The 12,420-nt window shown below is 45.5% G+C and overlaps 1 protein-coding gene across 1 annotated transcript in view; it reads right to left on the bottom strand.

Moving 5' to 3' along the window:
• Positions 1 to 575: 575 nt before the first annotated feature.
• The window catches only part of TMPRSS13 (transmembrane serine protease 13), a 106,274-nt gene continuing 94,429 nt past the window's right edge, over positions 576 to 12,420 (bottom strand). The window contains exons 12-13 of the mRNA XM_088455994.1: positions 4,653 to 4,805; positions 576 to 1,540 (exon numbers count right to left, since the gene is read on the bottom strand). Of these exons, the coding sequence (XP_088312120.1) occupies positions 1,523 to 1,540; positions 4,653 to 4,805 (171 nt within the window). The 3' untranslated portion in view covers positions 576 to 1,522. The remainder of the gene's footprint in view (positions 1,541 to 4,652; positions 4,806 to 12,420) is intronic.

The raw sequence follows: 12,420 nt of genomic DNA, 5'->3' as shown, positions 1-12,420 counted from the left end.
TAATCTGCACAAAATATATGGCAATAGGCTGGAATTGTTTTTGCAGACACTTTGGCAGGGAAAGGTTTGACAGAGGTTATTTATGAGATCATATGAAATTCCTTGTCTGTTCTAAAACAATACAGTTTTCTTGACAATTGTGCAGTCTTGCTCCATGGCCTCACTAATGTGTTCGTACTCAGGGGTACGCAGTACAGGCACTTTTTTCTTTCTCATTTCTAATTCTTTAACTGCATACACACACAACGATTTTTTTAATGAACGATTTTAGTAAACGAATTTTTCCCTTGAAAAAATTAACTAAAATCGTTTACTAAAGTTGTTCATTTACTAAATGTCATGAACGATTTTTATGAACTACAAACGATTTTTACATATTCCCTTAATGAAAATCGTTGAGTTGACAAGTCTGACTGAACTACAAACTACAAACGACAAACTGCAAACGTGAACGCGCATGAACGATAATCGTTCATAGTTTGACTCAGAAAGTGAACGATTTTTGCAAACGATTATCGTTAAACGATATCGTTTAACGATAATCATTAAAAAAATCGTTGTGTGTGTATGCAGCTTTATAACTAGTTCCTGAGACAGGAAAATAATAATCAGTGAAATCTTTTTCAGAAATGAGCAAGTATGCGTCTGCACAATCATACAGTGTGGAAGCTACTAGGTCTCTTTTATCAATCTATAACTTTAGCTGAGTACCGGCACCTAATTTCATAGTAAAAGAAAACACTGGCCTCGCTCTCTGGGCCTGATTCAGCTTTGGAAATTGAGTGAGAGTTAGCACTTAACTGATCATCTTGGTGAAACCATGCTGCACTGCAGGTGGGGCAGAATTAAAATGTGCAGAGAGATTTAGATTTGGGAGGGAGGTGTCCAAACTGACATCTAAAGTGCAGTGTAATATTAAAGTTGTGCAGTATTTGTGGGCTATATACAAAAGCAGCCAGTATTTACCCTGCATGCAAATTTTTTTTTATGTATTTACACCCTTTGCATTACAACATGGTTTGTCCAGGTACACAGTTAAGTGCTAATTCTCACTCTATTCCCAAGCTGAATCAGGTCCTCTGTACAAAGAATCATTTTAGTCTGCTGTCAAAGGAAATACTCTCTATGGAGTTAAACATTATGTTTAACATCCAACAAAAGTCCTGATATTGTCCTGGATAAGATCTCCTTTGAAGGTCTCCACATAACCAAACTCTCTCTTTGGCCCTATAGCCATTCAGCAAGGCACCAGAAGGTGGATGTTCTCAGAGGGCTTCTGGATGGCATATAGTTATCTACATTTGATCTTCTTGGTGTTGTTAGGTTTATATTTGCTATTGCTGCTATCACACACGGAGTAATAACGTGTTGAAGTTATATACAATATGAATGCCATGGCCTCTCCATTTTGTTTTTGTTTTTCATAAATAACCTCCCCCCCCATTATTTCCCTTCACTGGAGTATAGCCTTTGGCAATGTCACAGTGCAGGTGCATCCCGTTACTCCTGTACAGAGAAGAGGTCATCGATTTCTCTCCAACTGTAAAAGAAATAAAAAGAATGAATAAAATCACTGGTGGGAAATTTGAAAAGCACATAAGCCTTCTATCCCTCCCGTCCTATGGGCTAACAACCGATTTACCTCAGTGCAGTGACATACGGTGAGGTAAATGGCTGGGGAGACACTGGCTAGTATCAGAGCCAGATTTACACATACATATATGAACCCCAGGGTTCATGTTGGCATTATACAAAGGTGCAGAAAATATGGTGTGTTTTGATCAGGAATGTGCGGAAAAGGTAAACAGGGGAGGCAGTGCCTCACCTGATGCTCTTTTTACCCCAGAGTTTTGACTATAAAAATGATTAGAATAATACAATAATATTTTTAAAAAATTTTTCTTATAATTTTTATAGTAAATAACTGTGGAGTATACGTAAGTATGACAGGAGAGGCTCTGCCTCACCTGACCGCACATCACTGCCTCAGTGGTGTGGGACAGAAAGGAGCACTTACTAGTGCAAAACATGAAGCTCGTTTGTTTTGGACCAATATGGCAGCATGTGCAGAGGACATTCCAATGGGAGGAGCTGGGTGTGGATTAGGCAGATATACAAAAATATGCTAAAACATGTTTTATAGGATGTGATCATTTAAATATAACTCAATAGGTGGAGAAGTTGCATTTGGAAGGGTGTTCCCTTGTAACAGGGGGCACAGATATTAGGAGAATAATGGAAAGTTGACATTAATATAGGCGGTGGGGGGTAGGCACAGTGCTTTTATTGGGGAATTAAAAAAATCTGAAATGAAGGCATGAAGTGGACATACTCCTAAATGTGCGCGAGGCGGACAAGTGGGAGCATTTTTGCAAATGCAAATGTGTTGCATGCCTACATAAATTGCAGCACATAAATTGCAGCACATAAATTGCAGCACATAACTTGTAGTACATAAATTGCAGCACATAAATTGTAGTACATAAATTGCAGCACATAAATTGCAGCACATAACTTGAAGTACATAAATTGCAGCACATAACTTGTAGTACATAAATTGCAGCACATAAATTGTAGTACATAAATTGCAGCACAAATTGTAGTACATAAATTGCAGCACATAAATTGCAGCACATAACTTGTAGTACATAAATTGCAGCACATAAATTGTAGTACATAAATTGCAGCACATAAATTGCAGCACATAACTTGTAGTACATAAATTGCAGCACATAACTTGTAGTACATAAATTGCAGCACATAAATTGTAGTACATAAATTGCAGCACAAATTGTAGTACATAAATTGCAGCACATAAATTGCAGCACATAACTTGTAGTACATAAATTGCAGCACATAACTTGTAGTACATAAATTGCAGCACATAAATTGTAGTACATAAATTGTAGTACATACAGTCAGGTCCATAAATATTGGGACATTGACAGAATTTTCATATTTTGTCCTCTATTCCCCACCACAATGGTTTTGAAATGAACAAACAAGATGTGCTTTAACTGCAGACTTTCAGATTTAATTTGAGGGTATTTACATCCAAATCAGGTGAACGGTGTAGGAATTACAACGGTTTCTATATGTGCCTCCCACTTTTTAAGGGGCCAAAAGTAATGGGACAAACTAAACCCCTAAATCTAACTTTTACTTTTTAATACTTTGTTGCAAATTATTTGCAGGCAATTACAGCCTGAAGTCTGGAACACATAGACATCACCAGACGCTGGGTTTCATCCCTGGTGATGCTCTGCCAGGCCTCTACTGCAAATGTCTTCAGTTCCTGCTTGTTCTTGGGGCATTTTCCCTTCAGTTTTGTCTTCATCAAGTGAAATGCATGCTCAATCGGATTCAGGTCAGGGGATTGACTTGGCCATTGCATAACATTCCACTTTTTAGGCTTAAAAACTCTTTGGTTGCTTTTGCAGTATGCTTCGGGTCATTGTCCATCTGCACTGTGAAGCGCCGTCCAATGAGTTCTGAAGCATTTGACTGAATATGAGCATATAATATTGCCCGAAACACTTCAGAATTCATTCTGCTGCTTTTGTCAGCAGTCACATCATCAATAAATACAAGGGAACCAGTTCCATTGGCAGCCATACATGCCCACGCCATGACACTACCACCACCATGCTTCACTGATGAGGTGGTATGTTTTGGATCATGAGCAGTTCTTTTCTTTCTCTTCTCTTCCCATCACTCTGGTACAAGTTGATCTTTGTCTCATCTGTCCATAGGATGTTGTTCCAGAACTGTAATGGCTTTTTTAGATGTTGTTTGGCAAACTCTAATCTGGTCTTCCTGTTTTTGTGGCTCACCAATGGTTTGCATCTTGTGGTGAACCCTCTATATTCACTCTTGTGAAGTCCATGGGAACGCCTCCATCTGGCAGCCACGCCCCCGGCACACCCACCAAAGGGGGCGTGCTGTCACTCACCATCGACAGCACGCCCCCTTTGGTGCGAGACCCATAACAACGGCTACCCCGTCGTTATTCGGGTCTCGCGCATGCGCACGACGGAGCTCCCTCCGTCGTGCGCATGTGCACTAGGGCACCATCAACCCGCTTGCGAGCGCTCAGCACTCGTGAGCGGGTCTGAATCAGGCCCTCAGTTCCACTCGCAACCCCTAAGTCCGGGTGTATTCGTATTTCAGGAAACCTGAACTGCACATCTATAATAATTATAGATAAAGATGGCAAAAAATGCTAATATTATTGTATCCTTTTTCGTACTATTTACTACAGTAAATAGACCCTTTAAACATGACAGAGTCACTGTACATATAAGTTGTATTACTTGCAATCAGTTGTTAATAGTTCAGTGAAGTGTCAAAAAATTGGTTATTTAATACAAATAATAAAATTTAAAAAAAACATTTTAGGATATAATATTTTCTCCATTCAATGCATTACAGGACTGTCCTGGTAAGGAGATAACTGCTGTTGTAACGTTTTTCCCATTTATAAAATTCATTTTTAATCATCCTCTGGGCATGCGCCTACAAAAACACGAGCAAAATGGGTCAGAGGGACTCACAAAAGCTCTGTACTCCGGGAGAAAGCAGACGTAACGGCATCCAGAGATGGCGTTATGTTTTTGAGAGAAGCTTGTAGTGAGTCTCAGTCATTGTCTTACCTCCATCTGTTTGTAAATCCACGGCATGACTGCAGTAACACGGGTGTACACTCCAGGCTTATTGGCTTGCCCACAGCCAGTTCCCCAGCTTGTCACTCCAGCCACATACCAGCGATCATTCTGCAAACACACCAGTGGTCCTCCGCTGTCCCCCTGAATAATAATAACAGGCCATATGAAGTCAATATATTTCCTCGTACAGGTTACATGGCTGGGGTGAAATTCCCATTTGGTTAGGAAGACCATAAAGTTACATTTAGTTTTTTGGGCATCTTAAGAGCAATGTTATAGTGGCTGGCATACAGGGCCTGATTTTGACCCGGTCGCAAGCGCTGTGCGCTCGCAACCGGGTCGATGGTGGGCCAGTGCGCATGTGCGAGACCTGTATAGCGACGGGCAAACCGTCGCTCCGGGTCTTGCACCAAAGGGGGCGTACTGTCGATGTAGAGTGACAGCACGCTCCCTTTGGTGGGCAGTCCGGGGGAGTGGCTGCCCAGACGGAGGCGTTCCCATGTGAACGCTACCGTTTGGGGGCGGCCCCACTGACATCACGAGTGATGTCAGTGGGAGAGATTTCGACTCTGTTAGAGACGAAATCTCTCTGGGGCTTGCGGCAACGAGACCCTACCACAAGGGTCTCATCGCAAGCCCGATGGTCGCGATGGTCTTGACCATTGCGACCATCTTCCTGGCTGCTCGCTATAGCTGTGGGTGGTCACCCACAGCTATGCGAGCGACCAGGAGGCCGTTCTAAAAAAAAAATAGCCCGACCCTGATTCAGAGTGAGCGCTCTGTCAGAGTGTCCGGCTCTGAATCTAGGCCACAGTTCTTTATTCTATCCTTAGTTCCTTACAATGATCACACAAAAACCACCAGCATGTGACTCACTCTTACTTTTCTCCTTGATGCTACAAGAATCACTTTTAAAGAAATTACTGTCGGTTAGAATGTTGGTTAATGAATTGCTGGTGAAGGTCTAGTTTTTGTTGAAAAGAGACTTAACTACGTGAAGGAAAGATACCGCTAAATAGTAAGATTAATGGAATACATTACTATTACTGTACTGTAGGTCTAACATACATCAAACATTTGAAGTAAGATCATAACTCTTCTACAGACAAGTTTAGATTAAAGTAGGGGTGAGCGGGTTCGGATTTCTGAAATCCGAACCCCCCCGAGCCCCCCCGATCCGAGTCCGATCCGAGTCAGGCTCGACTTTTCCCGCCTGACTCGGATCTGAAATCGAGGCAAAACGTCATCATCCCGCCTTCCGAGTCTCGCGGGTTTTGGATCCTATATAAGGTACCCGCGTCGGCGCCATTTTCTCACTCGGCTGTGGACAGTGAAGAGGGAGGGTGGGAGTTAGGGCTGTGTAGTGTAGTGTAGTGTAGTGTAGTGCTGCTGTTGTCCACTACTTCAAAGTCCATAGGGGCTGGCTGTGTTGTGCTGTGCTGCTGTTGTTAATAGGGGCTGTGTCCACTACTTCAAAGTCCATAGGGGCTGGCTGGACTGTGTTGTGCAGTCAGTTCTCCATAGGGGCTGTGTCCACTCCAAAGTCCTGTGCAGTGTCCCAGTCCTAAAGGAGTGCTGTAGTGTTGTCCAGGGGGTGCTCTGTCCATCAGGGGTGCTCCCCCCAAGTGCTAAAAAAATAATATATTTTCTGTGTTTGTGAATTGTGTGTGCAGTAGCCGCACGTGCATCAACAAAGTAGTGCCAAGCGTGCGCCTGTGTCATAAGTAAAGGGCCGGCTGGCTTGACCGTTAAAGGGTGCTGTAACCCCCGAAAGTACACTCCAGTCCAAACCAAAAAAAAATTATTTTCTGTGTTTGTGAATTGTGTGCGCAGTAGCCGCACGTGCATCAACAAAGTAGTGCCAAGCGTGCGCCTGTGTCATAAGTAAAGGGCCGGCTGGCTTGACCGTTAAGGGTGCTGTAACCCCCGAAAGTACACTCCAGTCCAAACCAAAAAAAAAATTATTTTCTGTGTTTGTGAATTGTGTGCGCAGTAGCCGCACGTGCATCAACAAAGTAGTGCCAAGCGTGCGCCTGTGTCATAAGTAAAGGGCCGGCTGGCTTGACCGTTAAGGGTGCTGTAACCCCCGAAAGTACACTCCAGTCCAAACCAAAAAAAAAATTATTTTCTGTGTTTGTGAATTGTGTGCGCAGTAGCCGCACGTGCATCAACAAAGTAGTGCCAAGCGTGCACCTGTGTCATAAGTAAAGGGCCGGCTGGCTTGACCGTTAAGGGTGCTGTAACCCCCGAAAGTACACTCCAGTCCAAACCAAAAAAAAAATAATTTTCTGTGTTTGTGAATTGTGTGCGCAGTAGCCGCACGTGCATCAACAAAGTAGTGCCAAGCGTGCGCCTGTGTCATAAGTAAAGGGCCGGCTGGCTTGACCGTTAAAGGGTGCTGTAACCCCCAAAGTACACTCCAGTCCAAACCCAAAAAAAAATTATTTTCTGTGTTTGTGAATTGTGTGCGCAGTAGCCGCACGTGCATCAACAAAGTAGTGCCAAGCGTGCGCCTGTGTCATAAGTAAAGGGCCGGCTGGCTTGACCGTTAAAGGGTGCTGTAACCCCCGAAAGTACACTCCAGTCCAAACCAAAAAAAAATTATTTTCTGTGTTTGTGAATTGTGTGCGCAGTAGCCGCACGTGCATCAACAAAGTAGTGCCAAGCGTGCGCCTGTGTCATAAGTAAAGGGCCGGCTGGCTTGACCGTTAAGGGTGCTGTAACCCCCGAGAGTACACTCCAGTCCAAACCAAAAAAAAAAATATTTTCTGTGTTTGTGAATTGTGTGCGCAGTAGCCGCACGTGCATCAACAAAGTAGTGCCAAGCGTGCGCCTGTGTCATAAGTAAAGGGCCGGCTGGCTTGACCGTTAAGGGTGCTGTAACCCCCGAAAGTACACTCCAGTCCAAACCAAAAAAAAAATTATTTTCTTTGTTTGTGAATTGTGTGCGCAGTAGCCGCACGTGCATCAACAAAGTAGTGCCAAGCGTGCGCCTGTGTCATAAGTAAAGGGCCGGCTGGCTTGACCGTTAAGGGTGCTGTAACCCCCGAAAGTACACTCCAGTCCAAACCAAAAAAAAAATTATTTTCTGTGTTTGTGAATTGTGTGCGCAGTAGCCGCACGTGCATCAACAAAGAAGTGCCAAGCGTGCGCCTGTGTCATAAGTAAAGGGCCGGCTGGCTTGACCGTTAAGGGTGCTGTAACCCCCGAAAGTACACTCCAGTCCAAACCAAAAAAAAAATTAATTTCTGTGTTTGTGAATTGTGTGCGCAGTAGCCGCACGTGCATCAACAAAGTAGTGCCAAGCGTGCACCTGTGTCATAAGTAAAGGGCCGGCTGGCTTGACCGTTAAGGGTGCTGTAACCCCCGAAAGTACACTCCAGTCCAAACCAAAAAAAAAATTATTTTCTGTGTTTGTGAATTGTGTGCGCAGTAGCCGCACGTGCATCAACAAAGTAGTGCCAAGCGTGCACCTGTGTCATAAGTAAAGGGCCGGCTGGCTTGACCGTTAAGGGTGCTGTAACCCCCGAAAGTACACTCCAGTCCAAACCAAAAAAAAAATTATTTTCTGTGTTTGTGAATTGTGTGCGCAGTAGCCGCACGTGCATCAACAAAGTAGTGCCAAGCGTGCGCCTGTGTCATAAGTAAAGGGCCGGCTGGCTTGACCGTTAAAGGGTGCTGTAACCCCCAAAGTACACTCCAGTCCAAACCAAAAAAAAAATTATTTTCTGTGTTTGTGAATTGTGTGCGCAGTAGCCGCACGTGCATCAACAAAGTAGTGCCAAGCGTGCGCCTGTGTCATAAGTAAAGGGCCGGCTGGCTTGACCGTTAAAGGGTGCTGTAACCCCCGAAAGTACACTCCAGTCCAAACCAAAAAAAAATAATTTTCTGTGTTTGTGAATTGTGTGCGCAGTAGCCGCACGTGCATCAACAAAGTAGTGCCAAGCGTGCGCCTGTGTCATAAGTAAAGGGCCGGCTGGCTTGACCGTTAAGGGTGCTGTAACCCCCGAAAGTACACTCCAGTCCAAACCAAAAAAAAAAATATTTTCTGTGTTTGTGAATTGTGTGCGCAGTAGCCGCACGTGCATCAATAAAAGTAGTGCCAAGCGTGCGCCTGTGTCATAAGTAAAGGGCCGGCTGGCTTGACAATTAAAGGGTGCTGTAACCCCCAAAGTACACTCCAGTCCAAACCAAAAAAAAAATTATTTTCTGTGTTTGTGAATTGTGTGCGCAGTAGCCGCACGTGCATCAACAAAGTAGTGCCAAGAGTGCGCCTGTGTCATAAGGGCCGGCTGGCTTGACCGTTAAAGGGTGCTGTAACCCCCAAAGTACACTCCAGTCCAAACCAAAAAAAAAATTATTTTCTGTGTTTAGCCGCACGTATATATCAAATCGATATAACATAAATGGAGGACCAAACTTTCTCCGATAAAAATAAAATAGAGAAAGATCAAGAACCACTTCCTCCTAGTGCTGAAGCTGCTGCCACTAGTCATGACATAGACGATAACATGCCATCAACGTCGTCTGCCAAGGCCGATGCCCAATGTCATAGTAGAGGGCACATACAATCCCAAATGGCAAAGTTCAGGAAAATGACCTTGAAAAAGACATTTAAATCAGCTGAAGAGAAACGTAAACTTGCCAATATGCCATTTACGACACGGAGTGGCAAGGAACTGCTAAGGTCGATCCCTAGTATGTTCATGACTAGTGGTTCAGCTTCACATGACGATGGAAGCCCTCCTCCCACTAAAAAAATCAAAAGAGTTAAGCTGGCAAAAGCACAGCGAAGAACTGTGCTTTCTAAGAAGATATCACAAATCCCCAAGGAGAGTCCAAGTGTGGTGGTGGTTGCGATGCCTGACCTTCCCAGCACTGGACGGGAAGAGGTGGCTCTTTCCACCATTTGCACGCCCCCTGCAAGTGCTGAAAGGAGCACCCACAGTCCACTTGCTGATATGCAAATTGAAGATGTCACTGTTGAAGTACAACAGGATGAGGATACTGGTGTAGCTGGCGCTGAGGAGGAAGTTGGTGAGGAGGATTCTGATGGTGATGTGGTTTGTTTAAATCAGGCTCCGGGGGAGACAGTTGTTGTCCGTGGGATGAAAAAGCCCATCACGGTCATGCCTGGGCAGAAGACCAAACATTCCACCTCTTTGGTCTGGCAATATTTCTATCCAAATCCGGACAACAACTGTCTTGCCATATGTACCATATGTAAAGGTGAAATAAGTAGGGGTAGGGACGTCAACCACCTAGGAACATCCTCCCTTATACGGCACCTGCAGCGCGTTCATAAAAAGTTACTGTCAAGTTCAGAAACTTTGGCTAAGACCGTAAGCAGTCCAGGGACACCTAAATCCCGTTGTCCTGTTGTATCCAAGCGCCTGCAAACCACACCGTCAACTCCCTCCTCGTCAATTTCCTCCTTAGTCAGGATCGGAAGTAGTCCTGCAGGCCATGTCACTGGCATGACTGACTCTCCTATCCGGGATTCCTCTGGAGGATCCTGCATTGCTACGCCTACTGCTGCCGCTGCTGCTGTTGCTGCTGCTGGGAGTCGTTCATCATCCCAGAGAGGAAGTAGGAACACCACTACTTTTACTAAACAATTGACCCTCCAACAGTCCTTAGCGAGGAGGATGAAGTACGACAGCAGTCATCCTGAAGCAAAACGTATAACTGAGGCCTTGACTGCTATGTTGGTGTTAGACGTGCGTCCGGTATCCGCCATTAGTGCAGTGGGATTTAGACAATTGATGGAGGTAGTGTGTCCCCGGTTCCAAATCCCGTCTAGATTCCACTTCACTAGGCAGGCGATACCGAGACTGTACAGAAACGTCAGAAAAAGTGTCCTCAGTGTCCTGAAAAATGCCGTTGTACACAATGTCCACTTAACCACGGACATGTGGACAAGTGGAACAGGGCAGACTAAGGACTATATGACTGTGACAGCCCACTGGGTAGATGTATCACCTTACGCAGCAACAGCAGCAGCGTCACCAGTAGCAGCATCTCAGAAACGCGAGCTCGTTACAAGGCAGGCTACGCTGTGTATCACCGGTTTCAGTAAGAGGCACACCGCCGACAACCTCTTAGAGAAACTGAGGGAAATCATCGCCCAGTGGCTTACCCCACTTAGACTCTCCTGGGGATTTGTGATATCTGACAACGCCACCAATATTGTGCGGGCATTACATCTGGGCAAATTCCAGCACGTCCCATGTTTTGCTCACACAATAAACTTGGTGGTGCAGAATTTTCTGAAAAGCGACAGGGGCGTGCAGGAGACGCTTTGGGTGGCCCGAAAAATTTCTGGCCACTTTCGCCATTCAGCGACTGCGTGCCGAAGACTGGAGCGCCAGCAAACACTCTTGAACCTGCCCCGCCATCACCTGAAGCAAGAGGTTGTGACGCGGTGGAACTCAACCCTCTATATGCTTCAGAGGATGGAGGAGCAGCAAAAGGCCATACAAGCCTATACATCCACCTATGACATAGGCAAAGGAGGGGGTATGCACCTGACTCAAGCGCAGTGGAGAATGATTTCCGTGTTGTGCAAGGTTCTCCAGCCCTTCGAACTTGCCACACGTGAAGTCAGTTCAGACACAGCCAGCTTGAGTCAGGTCATTCCCCTCATCAGGCTTTTGCAGAAGCAGCTGGAGAAAGTGAAGGAGGAGCTAAGACGGAGCGATTCCGCTCGGCATGTGGGACTTGTGGATGAAGCCCTTCATTCGCTTTGCCAGGATTCCAGGGTGGTCAATCTGTTGAAATCAGACCACTACATTTTGGCCACCGTGCTTGATCCTAGGTTTAAAGCCTATGTGGTGTCTCTCTTTCCGGCCGACACAAGCCTGCAGAGGTGCAAAGACCTGCTGGTGAACACACTGTCAGCTGAAGCGGAACGTGACACGTCAACGGCTCCTTCTTCATTTTCTCCCGCAACTGGGGCTGCCAGGAAAAAACTTAGGTATCCTAAGCAACCCGCTGGCGGTGATGCAGGGCAGGCAGGACCAAGTTTGGACATCTGGTCCGGACTGAAGGACCTGGCAACAATTTCTGACATGTCTACTGTCACTGCATATGATACTGTCACCATTGACAGAATGGTGGAGGATTACATCGGTGACAGCATCCAAGTAGGCATGTCAGACAGTCCATACCTGTACTGGCAGGAAAAAGAGGCAATTTGGAGGCCCCTGTACAAGCTGGCTCTATTTTACCTGAGTTGCCCCCCCTCCAGTGTGTACTCCGAAAGAGTGTTTAGTGCAGCCGGGAACCTTGTCAGCGAAAGGCGTAGGAGCTTGCTTCCACAGAATGTGGAGAAGATGATGTTCATCAAAATTAATTATCAGCTCTTCCAGGGAGACCAGCCTCCAGAAGGTACAGAGGGACCTGTGGTGGTGGATTCAAGTGGGGACGAGTTAATACTTTGTGAGGATGAGGATGTACACACTGAAGAGGGTGAGGAATCGGTGGATGAGGAGGATGAGGATGACATCTTGCCTCCGTAGAGCCAGTTTGTGCAGGGACACATTAATTGCCAGCTTGTTTTGTGGGGGCCCAAACGAACCAATCATTTCAGCCACAGTTGTGTGGCAGACCCTGGCGCTGAAATGATTGGTTTGTTAAAGTGTGCATGTCCTGTTTATACAACATAAGGGTGGGTGGGAGGGCCCAAGGACAATTCCATCTTGCACTTCTTTTTTTTCTTTGCATTATGTACAGTTTGGGGCCTAGTTTTTCTAAC

This window comes from Taudactylus pleione, unplaced genomic scaffold, assembly GCF_031769625.1.
Source record: "Taudactylus pleione unplaced genomic scaffold, aTauple2 ptg000683l, whole genome shotgun sequence".
In the NCBI taxonomy this organism is placed as follows: domain Eukaryota; kingdom Metazoa; phylum Chordata; class Amphibia; order Anura; family Myobatrachidae; genus Taudactylus; species Taudactylus pleione.
Note: the sequence above shows the minus strand (reverse complement) of the source record. Positions and strands in the feature narration are given on the sequence as shown.